This window comes from Podarcis tiliguerta (genome assembly GCF_965153285.1).
Source record: "Podarcis tiliguerta genome assembly, chromosome: 17".
Taxonomy (NCBI): domain Eukaryota; kingdom Metazoa; phylum Chordata; class Lepidosauria; order Squamata; family Lacertidae; genus Podarcis; species Podarcis tiliguerta.
The window spans coordinates 651405-666858 of NC_139550.1; the positions used below are offsets into that span (position 1 = coordinate 651405).

The 15454-nt window shown below is 44.7% G+C and overlaps 1 protein-coding gene across 2 annotated transcripts in view; it reads left to right on the forward strand.

Moving 5' to 3' along the window:
* Positions 1-6089: 6089 nt before the first annotated feature.
* STXBP5L (syntaxin binding protein 5L) overlaps positions 6090-15454 on the forward strand; it is a 62366-nt gene continuing 53001 nt past the window's right edge. For both annotated transcript variants that reach the window (XM_083419537.1, XM_083419538.1), the window contains exon 1: positions 6090-7679. In XM_083419537.1, the coding sequence (XP_083275663.1) occupies positions 7512-7679 (168 nt within the window). In that variant the 5' untranslated portion in view covers positions 6090-7511. The remainder of the gene's footprint in view (positions 7680-15454) is intronic.

Sequence of the window (15454 nt, forward strand, 5' to 3'; positions counted from 1 at the left end):
TTTAGAGCAGCTTGCTTTTTTCTTTTTTAGCTTAATGGGATAATACTTGTTGAAGAGTTCTTGTAATACCATGTTGCATGCAGACTTGCTAGGTAACGTGGCCTCGTTGCTGCTGGCTGGCTCATTTGCAGTATAGTGGGGAAATCCACCCAGATGGGCGGGGTATTAATTAATTAATTAATTAATTAATTAATTGTGCCATGGCCTGGCAATTGGAAACAATAGCTTGTCTACCCCACCTCTACCCCAGGTGAGGAGAGGATGACGACACGCCCAAGGGATCACCAAACCATGGTTTAGCATTGCAACTGCATTAAAACTCTTGCATTGCAGATGAGATCAGATCTGAAGCATAATTGTGGTATGAAGTATGAAGTAGATTGTGAAGCTCTTTGAATGGTAAAACTATCTGTGTCTCAAGGATGTTTTAGACAAGGAATGTCTTCGGTATGTGGATCCATGAAGAAACAAATCTTATTTCCAACTGCCTTTATTCCTCCACATTTCCAATCCTCTCTTAGATTGGATTATATGACACTCAGTACTACGGAATTCTATCCAAGATGAGTTTTCAGAATGCCCCTGCCTTCCTTAGGGAAGCAGTCAGTTGCAGTTCTTTTAACCTGCATGTCCAATGGGATTGACTCTCAAGTTTGTGTGCATGGGTCATAACCTAAGAGCCTATAGATGTTTACAGAGAGATAATTTATTGGGGTTCACTCCCAACATAGAGTGCACATAGAATTGCAGACTAATACTGCAGATAAGTAAAGCATGTTGTTACAGACTGGTTGCATTTATGAGTCTTGACATTCTAATTTTAACTAATTTCTTTTGGGCATCTGGTGTCCCAAAGGCCCAGGCAGGGTAAGTTATAATCTAAAAATGAATAATTAAAATGTTTCCAGCAGTCAGACTTCCTTGAATATGTCTGAGCTGGGTTTCAAGGAGACTAAGACAGAAAAATGCTTCGCTGGTTCTTGGAAATCTAGTTCTATAACACAGGAAGCTGTTTTGTCTGGAAATGTCAAGTTCTTATGCCCCGTTTTAAAAATCTCTTCTCAGGAACCAAGCCCCCACACACATATGTTTTGCTTTCTGAAATATGATTCATGCTGCTCTTGGATAGGCTTCGTCGTGTTGCCTTCATGCGGTGACAGCAATCTGTGCACTGCTACCAAGTTCGCTGTAGCATTCGTACAATGGGCTATTGTTGGGTGGAGTGGCAGGGAGGGAACGCTCAGGATTGTGGCAATATATAACAGGTGCTGACATGCAGGTGCTGCTGTGCTCAAGCTTCTCTTCGCCGCCCCCTCCTCACTACTTGAGTAAGGTAATGGAGTATAATACCAGCACAAACTCCTCATCGTGAACCTTAAAGCTGTCATCACCATCATCATTTTTTATTTGTATGCCTTCTACAGTTAAAAAAACAATGCTCAAGGCAGCTTACAGCATAACAAGATTTACATAATTACAAAAGTCATAAACAATAGGTAAAGGTAAAGGGACAGAGATGGTGGGGCAGTGTTCTCGAAGCTACAAACATGAGTCTGACCAAACTGCGGGAGGCAGTGGAAGACAGGAGTGCCTGGCGTGCTCTGGTCCAGGGGGTCACGAAGAGTCGGACATGACTAAACAACAACAACAATTTTAGCATAAAATATTATCTTCCACAAGGGAGGAGGAAACCTGTTCAGCAACCCAAAGCTGCAGTAACATAAAGCCTTGAATCAGCTGGACCAAATGCCATCAAATGCCCAGTTTTAATCTGGCACCTAAAATATGTCAGTATCAGCAACAGACATGTGCCACTCATCATAATGAGCGTGGACATTCCACCAGCCTTTTCCAACCTGCTACCTTCAGTGTTGATTGGGGATACCTGGAGTTCAGTTCAAAATATCTAGAGGGCATTGGCGAAAGCTGCATTATTCTGACTCCCGGTGATCCATCTATAACCCAGTCACTGGCAGCATTTCTGCATCACCCCAGGTAAGTCTTTTCACAATCTGACACCTGAAGCTGGAGGCAAGAGCTTGCTTTCCTTTTAGCTAGAGCGACTAGGGACAGAATCCGATACAGTGGTACCTTGGTTTTCAAACTTCATCTGTTCCGGAAGTCCAAAGCATTCCAAAACCAAAGCGCGCTTTCCCATAGAAAGTAATGCAAAATGGATTAATCCGTTCCAGACTTTGAAAAACAACCCCTAAAACAGCAATTTAACATGAATTTCTCTATCTAACGAGACTAGTGGTCCATAAAACCAAAGCAATAAACAATGTACTGCAGTCACACAATCAGTAGCTGAACTGGGTTCCACACAGTCACAAAAACAGAACAAAAAAGCCACAAAAACCAAAACACAAATAGCAAAAACAGACAGACCTCAGTGTAACGCTGAAAACAGAAGTGTGGCACTCAACACGGAAGCGGAACACTAAAAACAGAGTGCGTTGGGCTTCCAAAAACGTTCACAAACCGGAACACTTCCGGCTTTGCAGTGTTTGGGTTCCAAGTTGTTTGCGTACCAAGGCATTTGAGAGCCAAGGTACCCCTGTATTTTGCATGGTTTCATTTGAGTAATTAGGTATTCTTCCGAGCCGAAGGGGAAGGTGGAAATTTGTTTTGGCACTGAGTTCCAACTCACTTGGCAGCCCAATAGTCAAAGAGCTGCTTCTCCAGGAGAGTGGGTGGGGATCTTCTATGCCATAGAATAGGTGGCATAAAAATTGTTTGCTAAGGAACCTGAGCTAGGGAATCTTGAAGAGGGTTTTCAAATTTGTGTAGAAGGAACATAGATTACTCATGATGTTCAGTAAATTGCAATTTTTCAATAATCCCCTCTTTCTTTGTGGACTCACTGGAATCAGGGGAGGGGGTTGAGGTGGATTTTCTTATCCGGTATGGACATGTAGGCTTGGCACACCTCTAGGAGTAAGTCTTGACACTTGGAGAATGGCATTTTCAACATCTGTGCTGGGAGAACTTGTTCAACCACCAAAAGTGGAAGTGAAAGGTGAGAACTGGGAGAGATTTCCAATTGGCTTGTGGCAGACCACTGCAAAGAGGGATTCCAGTCTGTGGGCATGAAGGAGACTTGAAACATTAAAGGTAGAAGGCTTTGTAATGAGGGAAAGCTAAGCATTGTGTCTGGTGCACGGAGAAATAGTTTTATCCGTAGAGCTTGTAGTGAAACGATGGCAAACACACGAAGCAGCTTGAAAGTGTGAAGAGTCTGTCCTGTTTTGTAGGAAACTCTAAGGTTTTATTACTGCTTGGAAAAGACTATCTTAGAGCATTTTTAATCAACTTTAGGGAAAATGCTGTGGCCTAATTTTGTAACAGGGGCTTTCTTGGCATATAAGTGTGTCGCAACTGCAGCATTATTCAAAATGCTGTTATGAAACTTTAGATTTGCCTCTATATTTGGCTTTCCATTCCCCCTTTTTTGTTGCTTTCTTGATGCAAAGCAATTATCCTGATAACAGCAAAGAATATGTGAGGCAGGGGCTAGATTCCAGCAAATAAATTAGGATGAAAGACTCAAACAGTTCTCTGCACATCTGTGCAGGCACTTAATTATTTAAGATGGATAATGAGAAGGGGGGAAACACCTCTCTCCTTTTTCTATTTAAACTAATGTAGCAGGCTCTGAGCAGGGAGGGTTGGCAAATGCAAACCACAGAAGGGGTCTTGAAAAATGAGAATGGAAGCAGTAGGCAAATGCCTCACCCACAGCTTCAAGCTGTTCATAGAATTTTCATAGGTTTTTAAGACCAGGACAAATTGTTTAATTAGCTAGACTGATTTTCAGAGTTTTATTTATGCAGAAGACTCAACTGGCATTTCTTGAAGGAGGTCCAGGAAGCATGCTTGAATTAGAGGATTTTCTTCACAGCAGGGATGGGAAACCAATTAAGGTAGGTCCCGATTTGGCCCAGCCGTCCCGCCCACCGGAAAATACCCACCTGCTTCATACTGCTGACATAATATTCATTTTGATTATTTAATCAATTTATATTCAGCCCTTCTTCCGAAAGGAGCACAGAGCAGCAAACAAGAGACTTAACGTCTTAAAAATAATTCCAGTACAGATGCAGATGTTAACTTAAAAGGCTTATTGGAAGAGGATCTTTAGTAGGCACCAAAGAGAGAGAATTCACAAGCGTAGGTGCCTCAACACTAAAAGCCAGATTCATGTGGGACAGATAAGGATGTGGCTGCAAAGGAACAATCACAGAATCAGAGAACTGGAAGGGACCAGTTCTAGTCATCTAGTCCAACACCATACAATGTGGGAATCTTTTGCCAAGAGCTTAAAGTGAGGTTGTGTTGGCTCCTTTGCATGTGGGGCTTGCAGCTTGCATATCCATGGAACCATATTCATGGAAGACAATTTTACCTGGCTACAAGCAATTGCCAAAGAAGAAGATATGGAAGAGGTACTGCTGAGAAGTAAGCAAAGCAAGTATTTCCCTAAGAATTCCTTTGAGAGCAGCTAGGAGAGCACTGATCCAGCAGATGTAAGATACATAGACTTCAGTATCTTCAATATCAGGGGCCCATTCCACTTTTCTATTTAGTATTACTCACTTTTCTATTGCATTTGTTGTTGTTTCGTCGTTTAGTCGTGTCCGCCTCTTCATGACCCCTGGACCAGAGCACACCAGGCACTCCTGTCTTCCACTGCCTCCCACAATTTGGTCAAACTCATGCTGGTAGCTTCGAGAACACTGTCCCACCATCTCGTCCTTTGTTGTCCCCTTCTCCTTGTGCCCTCCATCTTTCCCCACATCAGGGTCTTTCCCAAGGAGTCTTCTCTTCTCATGAGGTGGCCAGAGTATTGGAGCCTCAGCTTCACGATCTGTCCTTCCGGTGAGCACTCAGGGCTGATTTCTTTCAGAATGGATAGGTTTGGTCTTCTTGCAGTCCATAGGACTCTCAAGAGTCTCCCCCAGCACCATAATTCAAAAGCATCAATTCTTCGGCGATCAGCCTTCTTTACGGTCCAGCTCTCACTTCCATACATCACTACTGGGAAAACCATAGCTTGAACTATACGGACCTTTGTTGGCAGGCGATGTCTCTGCTTTTTAAGATGCTGTCTAGGTTTGTCATTTGCATTACTCAGTTGTATACCTAAAAAAGTGAAGTGTGAATGTGACAGGCATGCTTGCAAACACCCACTGGAAATAATCAAATCATTAGGCGTTCTAAGGCAACCCACCAATTGCAATATGGTGACAATGGTAATCTTAATGGGTAGAGCATCAAACTCTCCTCATCTCAGGGTAGTTGGTTCAAGCCCCACATTGGGCAAAAGATTCCTGCATTGCAGGGGGTTGGACTAGATGACCCTCAGCGTCCCTTCCAACTCTACAATTATATGAATACTCAGAAAGTGCATCGTATATGATGGTAACAGCAGCACCATCAAAACAGGGAGTCCAGAAACGCTGCACCTGGAGCTGGATTGGGTGGCTCCTGAAGACCAATCATACTGCTGCATTCTGGATCCTATTGTTCTAGGCCAATCATACTGCTGCATTCTGGATCCTATTGTTCTAGGACCAATCAGGCTGCTGCATTCTGGATCCTATTGTTCTAGGACCAATCAGACTGCCGCATTCTGGATCCTATTGTTCTAGGACCAATCAGACTGCCGCATTCTGGATCTTATTGTTCTAGGACCAATCAGACTGCCGCATTCTGGATCCTACTGTTCCAGGACCAATCAGACTGCCGCATTCTGGATCCTCTTCACCTCAGTACGTAACAGGCGGTATATAAATTCATTAAATAAGAATCAAAAGCCGCCTCCTTTTCTCCGGCGCCTCCCTGAGGCGACCAGGCCGCGGCCTCCATTTCCCTCCCCCCCTCCCGGCGCCGCCGCAGCGCTTTGCCGCCTCCGCAGATCTCCCCTGATTGGTCGGCGCTCCGGGTTTGTTTGGGGTCGCTTGACTCCCCCTTGCGATTGGCTCCCTCAAATTCACGGCCTGGCTCTCCGGCCTATCAGAAGATCCCGAGGGCGGCTCTCATTGGGCCCCTGGCCTCCCTCCGCCCCGCCCCCCCGCCCCAGGTCCCTCTCCGCGCCGGGCGAGGCGCAATTGCCGGCCTGGCTGGCTGCGGGCGCGCTGCTCCGCCCTCCCTTCGCGGCCAGGTCGAGGCCCAGCCTCCGGAGGAGGAGCAGCAGCAGCAGGAGAAGCCGCCGCCCGGGGCTCCAGCACCTCGGAGAGCGGCTGGAGGCGAGGGAGCCGCGGCGCGCAGGACCAGGCGAAGGAGGACTGCGTCGCCGCCGCCGCCGCCTCACAACTCCCCTCACAAGCCGCTGTTGGCGCCGCTGCTTCCATTGCAGCTGTCCCGGCGCCAGCCTTGCAGTCTTGGCAGGAGGGCTCGGCGGGGCGCGCTTCCCCCTCAGTCCCAGGCGCAGTTCTTCGTCGGGGTTCCGGGGCCCACCGAGACCTCCTCGACAGCCACGCTTTCACTGAGGGACAGCCGGCCAACAAGTTCCCTCTCGGGCCTCTCCTCGCTCGGCGACCCGCTTCTCCCGCCAGGGCCCCCTTCGGACGCTTCCCGTGAGGCGAGAAATTATGATTATTATTATGGGCGGCTACGTCGGAAGGAGCCCGCCGTGTTCGGCTTCCCGGAGCCCGGCAGCGCCTCTAGCCGACGTCGCGGGCCGGGCTTGAGGAGGCGAGCGAGACCCGTCGGGGAGAGATCCCCATCCCGGAGAGATCCCCATCCCGGAGAGATCCCCGTCCAGGTTGCCCGGGCGGGAAAAATGCCGCCCCGCCAGAACCGCTATTTGGATGTCCCGGAAGCAGCCCGCTGAGGGGCAGTGGATTTCTCACCCGACAAGATCCCTCACGCGAAGGTTGGCGGGGAAGATCGCGAAGGATCCGCAGTTGCTGTAGGTGGCAGGCAAGCTGCCGTAGCCGCGGCGGGATCTGGTCGTTCAAACATACGCAGACGGGAGAGAAAGAAGCGCCGAGGTCCAGATCAAACCATCTGTTACAGAGGCGGCCTGGGGCTTGGGAACACCAATTCATATGGAAATATATTTTTTCACAAGAGGTGATGAAAGTCAACATGTCAGTGAGTTCTTAGGCCATTAGGGCAGTTTGAATGCTGGCTTGAATTCTGATGGATAGTCTTTTTTAACACCTATACACACCTATACACACCTATACACAATGTGGATTCTTTATAAACGGCTTCCTATGAGTGGCTACAATTCACCTCTTCTGAATTCCTCACGTTGGGTTTGCTGAATTGGTGGGATTCTGCTCTCCCAGCCCTTTTTAAGAGTTTTGATAAAATGGAGTCTTTATATACTTCCATCAGTAAAACACCATACTGATAAAATTCAAAAGACCGTTTTGCTGCATCACTGAAACATTTGAAAGGCACTTTGTTTTGCTTTCCACTTTGGGATTGCTAAATGTGATCCTCACCAAGGCAAGCGGTTCTTTCTCCTTTCTAAGGTTACTTTCTTCTTCTTCTTCAAAATGAAGAAATTTAATTTTCACAAAGTTTTGGATGGCTTAACTTCATCCCCGGGCGGCAGCAGCGGCCCTGGGCCTGGCAGTGGCTCTGTGCCCTCAGGAGGAACTGCAGGGACTCCCAGAGAGGAAATCCAGGAGACTCTCACGTCAGACTATTTTCAGTTAAGCAAGGTAAGAACAGCCTGTGGGGGTTTTTAAGCACAAGAAAAAATCTGGAGTGCTAAAGCCAAGTCAAAATGCCTAAAGGATGAAGTGGAACAACATCTTTTACTTTTTAACTACTGTTACATTAGAAGTTGGATCCCAATTATTTTTTCTTCCCGGTCAGAGTAAGTAAAAATGTCAGCATCATTAAGGGTCCTCATAGGACTTGGTCTCAGACATATATAGCAGATCATACTTTTGTATGACTGTGGGCTGTAGTCAGATTGAACTATGACTTAAAAGTGTTTACAAGTGCTCATCATAAATACTAGTTTATCATATTTATCATTTTTTAAAATTCTGTGAACACTGGGTGCATTCTCTGAACATTCTGTATGAAATATATTCACTTTTGGCCTAATTTTAAGCAGGGATCAGCTAGAAGGCTTCATTTTTAAATTATCTTGGGTACAGGCCTTTTCATTTCGTAGGAGCATTACTGATACATTAATTATAGACTGTGTCTTTGTATTCTGTCTATGTTTTCATAATAGATGTTTTGCTTTTTGTATAATGAAGTCAATTTTAGAAACCCAGCACCTATAATTGGCAACTTTAATAATGGAAAATAGTTGGGATCTATGTTTGAGTTGCTGACATGTAGTCTGAATTATGTGGGAATTTTATCTGAAAAGGAAAAGCAGATTTGATTTTTTTTTTAAAATGTTATGCAGCATTCAAATATTTTAATTTTTTTGGTACAGGGTGAGAAGTTATTTTTTGTTCTATGTTAATAATAGTTTTAGTAGTAATTTAGTAGTAAGATGGGGAAAGCAAAATGGAATGATGTCCTTTTTCAATTTAGGATTTTTTTAGTTACTGTTAAGTGAACAAAATTGAATTCTTTATAACTGAGGTTTTCTTCACAGTATCAAAAGCATGTGAATGGGTACAAAATGTAACCATGCAAACACATTTGTTGTGCATTAGATGTTTCAGTAATGTGAACATTTGAAATAGGGTAAAGATGAAGTACTCACTTCATCATATTTTTCAGATTTAGTATATAGAATTGCCATTAGCCTCATAGAGAAAAGTATCTCTGATTTCATTTGTTCTTGGGGATATTTGCATTAGCCTTACAGAAACAATGATTAATGGTGTTTTGGCCCTTTTGGATCAATTGACTTGTCAGCTGCATTGAATTAAATGTTTACCCTTAATTGCACCATGGTAAAAGCTGGCTTAATTGGCTACTTCAATAGAACTAATATTTTTCCCCACATGGACTTTACATTAATGTGGAAAAGAAACTGAAGACATCCAACCATTATATTGCATTACCAGTACAGGCCTTCTTTACTGAGTGACAAAGCCACACACATTTTTAAAGGTGTCTAAAGATTAATCAGCTCCCTAATATCAAATTCACATGATTCTTACATAAGAGATCAGAGGCCCTTTAATGGTACTTCATCCCACATTGCTTGCAAAGCCACAAAATCAGTAGAGACTAGGTAGTCTGCATTGGTGAATTTTGATTTTGAGCAGGAGGGGACCCCCATGGGGAAAAGCAGGTATGTTTTGGTAAACATATTGGTGTAAATTTGTGAACTAAGTCCCTCATCCAAGACTTCAGTGAAGAAATGAATTGTGGCATATCTGTGGCATATCAAATTTGCAGATGTTATCATCCCTATTCTCAGGGGTTTATTTTTCCAGCCGGAACTTACTGGAACTCAGTTCCGGCACCTCTCAGGTAGCCACCATTACCGTTATCAGAGAACAAGGGAGGAGCTCATGGTGGGTTCTTTTTCTAGAAAAACAGCACTTCTTATGCTTAAATATTTCCCTACGAAAACCTGGACATTCTGCTGATTATCATCTACAAGACAAGGCTTTTTATGTCAAATAGGTAAGACAGTAGCTAGACAGATAAGCTAAGTTAACTTTGCAAATTCTTGTTTTTCAATATATATTTTCCCTAAAAGACTTAGTGGGGTGAGGTGGGGGAGCTGACTCAGTCCTTCTAATTCATTGTGATACGGCTTCAGCGATAGCTTGAGTTCAAAGGTAGTAATAATTTTGACTTAAGTGATAGTGCATGTATACGTACTAAAGAAGATGCTGTCCAAAACAATATCTTCCAATCCCTGCCACAAGATGTGTAGTTTAGCACCTGTCCCTGCTAAACACTGTCCTTATTTTGTTCCTGTTTTGTTTTTGGGTTATTGGGGAAGCATTTTCAACATTTTGTTAGTGTGCCCTAATATATAGTGGAGCAATGGCCTCAGACTTTTGCAGAGCCATGACATATGCTATCTGCCCCATCCTGCCTTTGAGTAGGGACTGTCTTGGCATATACGAAGTTGAAACAGCCTCCTGAGTTGAAATCAGCTGCCACAGTTATCAACACCCTTGATGAGCTCCATAAATGTCTAAGAGGCAAGACTGGGTGTGGGGGAAAGGATAATTAATGAAATAGATTTAAGCCACAGAGGCTGTGTGGTGAATTTTGTTATCATTATTCTTTATTAAATTTGTATACCGTCCTTCGTGGTTTTGGAAGGGGTGGAGCAGGTGGAAGGTGGAAAGCTAATGAGAGATGGAGAATTAAATGAAAAGGTGAGAGAGCTTTTCTTCCTTGTTCTATGTCCAAAATACAGGGTTGGAGGGACGTGTAAGGATCTTTACCTTCAGGGTAAATCCCTAAAAAAAAGTAAAAAAAGAGGAGACTTTCCTAAGCTGTGGCAAACCTCTATTAAGAGTCCACTGGAGGGGAGAGTGCAAAAAAAGAAAAACTCAATTCCAGACTTAAGTGAGTCTATGGTTATGACAGCAAGACTGTGGTTATCATAGCCTTCCAAGCTCTAGGTGGAATGTAAAATTTTAAAATGAAAATCAATCTGTGTGTTGTATTGTATTTTGTTATTGTGTTGTTTTTGGCAACCTGTTTATTGACCATCCATTCTGATTTGCTTTTGCAAAACTTATGTGATGGTTATATTTTATCTTATCCCTTGGTAATGGCTCCCTTGGTAGGACTGCAGTTTTAAACCTCACAGTTTTCCTTACTACAGGACTTGTACAGCACTTATCTAAGAAAGTGTGACGTTACATGTGTCTCCTCACTAAAAGCAAACAAGCACCTATGTACAGGGGAAGAGCTTTCATATAAAAGGGTCCAAGTATGGTTTTCAGAGGGACACGGGTGGCGCTGTGGCTTAAACCACAGAGCCTAGGGCTTGCCGATCAGAAGGTTGGCAGTTTGAATCCCCGCAACGGGGTGAGCTCCCATTGTTTGGTCCCAGCTCCTGCCAACCTAGCAGTTCGAAAGCACATCAAAGTGCAAGTAGATAAATAGGTACCGCTCCGGCGGAAAGGTAAACGGCGTTTCCGTGCGCTGCTCTGCTTCGCCAGAAGCGGCTTAGTCATGCTGGCCACATGAGCCGGAAGCTGTACGCTGGCTCCCTCGGCCAGTAAAGCAAGATGAGCGCCACAACCCCAGAGTCGTCCGCGACTGGACCTAACGGTCAGGGGACCTTTACCTTATGGTTTTCAGACAAGATTGACTTCATACCTCTTACTTAGAAATTAAGCCATGTTACACGCCATAAATTTTTGAATTTGTGTATTGTTTACAGGAACACCTACACATCCATTGCAAAAAAAAGCTAAGGAAACACACAAAAACTTTAAAAATGTGAGGACGCTTGCTTTGAGTTGCAGTGATTCCAAGGCCATCCTCTAGCATATTGGGTTATTTTGGGTCCTTAAAAACATTAAACATCCAACAACTTATTGTTCCTTTCTGGTAATGGGGAAGCCCACAGTTTACCTGCAGCTGAATTTTGCTGGGTAGACTTTAGGGATGGGACATATCTGGAAGAGCTGCCAACACTGGTTTAGGTGTCTGTGAAGTCACCATCAAATAATTCTGATAGGGGAACAGGTCATGGTGCTCCAAAGGTGCTTGTCATCACAAGGAAACTCTGGAGCCATCGTGGAGGATCTGGCCCACAAGGTTCATGCTTCAGGGCAGCTCCCTCCCCCGTAGTGCCCAGAGCAGCTGCACCAGCCCTGGAGCTGCAGTTACTTGAAGAGACGGCCATCCTTTCCTAGTTAATATTTATTTGTTTGTCCTGGGAAAATTGTCAGGGCTGAGTCACAGAGTTGAAGATTCCCATTCTGCATTAAGCAGCTCTGACACACAGAAGGAGCTTATGATACTGGCATTAGCCTGCAAAAGTGAATTAAATGACTGAACCAGAATCGTACTGAGGACCTGGAATCAGGGTCAGAAAACTGAACTTGTAGTTCTGTGCTTTCTCAAATTCTGTCACAAAAGGCTTATTACACAGCTGATGCAGACCAGACTGGAGCTAGGCATACAATGAGTGGATCATTCTGAGAGTGACAAAGAGGCTTGGTAGTGACATTTCTGTATGGCACCGTGAAGGAGAAAATGCTGCTCCTAGTTTTATGGACTAATGCAGCAGAAATGTACTCTGTTGGCTCTCCTGGACCTCTCAATAGCTTTCAGTCCCTTCATCCATGGTAATTTTCTGTATCACTTGTCTGAATAGGAGTCGGGGGCACTGCACTTTGTTGGTTCCAATCCTATCTTACAGGTAGTATTAAGAAGGTGATGCTGGGGAAACTCTTGCTCTGGACTGCGGTGCTGGGAGGCAGTTGCTGCGCATCGTCATGCCATATGCTATGGGGTTTCACATGCCTTTAATGTTTACATGAAAACACTGGGAGAAATCAACTCAAGATTTGGGGCAAGGTGTCACCAAAATATGGGTGATGGCCATTTCTCTTTCCCCTTCATCTAGATAAAATGGCAGTATTCAACCATTTCTGGATGGGTTGCACTCTGCCATAAAGATCGGATTTTCAGCATGATACCACTTGAGCCAGTTTTGCAGCTGGATAAACAGCCAGATGGGTGGGGTATAAATAAAAAAATATTATTATTATTATTAAATGGAGTTCATAGCACTAACTTCATTTCCAGTGCCATCTGTTCTCCCAAATGTCAAGTCTTTTCTATTGGAGAAATCTGAAAAGGGGGAGGGGAGATGTTTTCTTTCCTGATTATTTCTGGGAACATTTTTGCCTGGTGCCTAAAGATATGTAATGAAGGCACCAGGCAAGTCTCCCTGGGGAGAGCATTCCACAAACGGGGAGCCACCACAGAAAAGACCCATTTTCATGTTGCTGCCCTCCAGACCTCTCATGGAGGAGGCACACAGAGAAGGGCCTCAGATGATGATGATAACTGAATCTGGGTTGGTTCATATGGGAAAGGGTTGATCTTTGAGGTATTCATGCCGGAGGTATCTGAGAAAAGATTACCACATTGGATGCAGGATCTTTGATAGCTCCAAAGCTGGCAACTTACTCCCACAAAAATCAAAGCCCAGCTAAGCTGTTACATACTGAGCCAGGCCTTGCTGTTCCAATCAGGCTTTGCCATCCCTAGTTGGGTATCTTCACACTTGAAGAACCTGGAAGTCCAAGGTGCTTGGAGACCTCCTGGAAGTTCTCTGGCACCTCTGTTGACCAAGGTCACTGGGACAGAACTTCATGGAGTTGCTGTTGGCAAGTTGATCAGGGCTAGTTGCTCAAGTCCAAAGATGCAATCTCTTTGCCCTTCTGTTCTTTTAGACTGAGCTTCTCGTTCAACCGAGGGATATACATCTTCTGTGGCTCGCTCTTCCTCCTGGTAACCTTGGCCAGTCTTGGGGTTCAGACATGATGTTTCTTTCCTTTAGTGCCCATATCTGACTCAATGAGTGGGTGATGACAGAAGGGGTGCCTCATTAGCCCCATCTGTTAGCCCCAGCAGTGCCTCTTCCTGAGCAAGTTTCCAGTGTTCCACTTCCACTGGGATGTCCCCTCTCTTTGTGCCATCTGACATCATTGGCTTGAAGGGCCGGTTCTCCCCGACCAATCTGCCCTGCAATTATTTGATACTTTGCCATTCAATTTCTTCTGTAGAGGTTTGTTGTGTGTATTTGCATACTGTGGGTGGAGGCAGCAGATGGGCAAGTTTTCCATCCCAGCCACCAACAGAGCTTCTTTCCTTCTATGACAATCTATCTCCGTCAAAGAATAGTGTTTGAAAGATAAATGGTCTGTGAAATATACTGACTTGCTCTTGTTGACATCTGTCTGACTTACAAGAAAATGAAGTGCACCTCTGGGAGTGATACTAAAATTGCCCCATGTTGTAGATTAGTTTTAGGCTTTACTTTGTGCCCCTCCTATACCTTTACTGTCCAGCTATTTTAGGCCTTTTCTGCAACGTGTTTCTCCCTCATCTTTGTTTACCTTTTAACTTGGCCTGCCTGCAGCTTTCCCTACTGAATTAGGACTCCCTTTGTGACTGCAACTCTCCGTAATTTAAGAGTTTAATCATGTAAACAACTCTGCAGCAAATGTAGAAGCACAAGCCCAGGAATCAATGCACTACCTTCTTTGTTCTAATTTTGGTGGGGAAATATTATTGCATTGTACAACTATACCATATCACTCATGTAACATTGCTAATTTGGAAGGAAAAATACAGCTGAACTGGGTGAAGGTGGGAGATGTGGTCTTCTGTCTTTGACTGAGAAGTACACTGTGCATCCATTTATCTAAAGCGAGGTGCCTTTTCAAACCTGTTTACTCAGCCATGAGGGAAATGCACACAGAGTGGCAAAGGGAGGCCAGGAAATGGGGATTTAGGTTCTAGCTGTGTTCACTGCATGAGAGAGAGGCTGACAGAGAAGCAGTGCTCTGGCTGCATATATGAAGCTCTGTCTTGCTCATGCGTTTGGATGAGCATTTCCTGCACTACCTAATACGTTCTTTTAATCCATTTTTAGTCTGATGTTGTAAAGAAAAGGTGTCTGGTTATTTTATTATGAGCATGCGGTACATGTCCTTCCTTCTCCAGAAGAGGCTGGCTTAAAAAATGAAAGAAAGAAAGGAAGGCAGACATACTCAGCTGCTGATATGACTCTTTAAAGGCTAACAGATTGATAGAGCTATCTAACCCTCCTGAGCAGAGGGGTGAGGTTGGATTAGGTGCCCAGCTGTCCTGGCTAAATTGGTCCCCTAATGGAGGGACACAAGCATCATTCTGTTGATGTGGCACTCCTCCTTTCACCTGCCAAAAGTGTGGGTGGGCATGACAATGATGCTTCTGGAAGGCACCAAGGTAGAGAATGTCATGGCTGCTTCTGAACTCTCTGCTTCAGATCAGGAGTGAGAGGAGAAAGGATGAGACTATGTCAACTTTGACATGATGACGAAGCCCCTCCTCTGCTTCCAGACATGCCTGGTCCTGAAAAGATGGGAGACTCAGGGGCTGTGGAGGATGATGGGGGCTCAGGGTACAGTCTGTTGTTATAGAGCAAGAGAGTTTAGACTAGGAGGTGGGCCTGGGTGCCTCCCAGGGAGAGGTGTCAAGAAAAGGGAGGAAACCCATCTCCTTCCCCCCCCCCCCCCAGAGGAGCGCCCATCTTCAGGCCGGGAATGCCCACATGGAGAGGGATTCTTGTGAGTGTACTTTTTCCTTCTCTGCTTAAAAGCTTGTTGGGTAGGCAGGGTAACTTGCTGGAACAACATTACAGCTCCCATATAGCCTTGGAATTCTTGTTGCTGATCTTGGACTTGTAAACCCTTACTCTTGTGCTGGACACATTACTGCTAACCCTTCACCTTGTAAGAGCTGCTGGACTGTATTTGGTATTTCCATGCCTCTGAGTCCATGCCAGTAATCTGCTTTAATAAAATACCACCTCCTT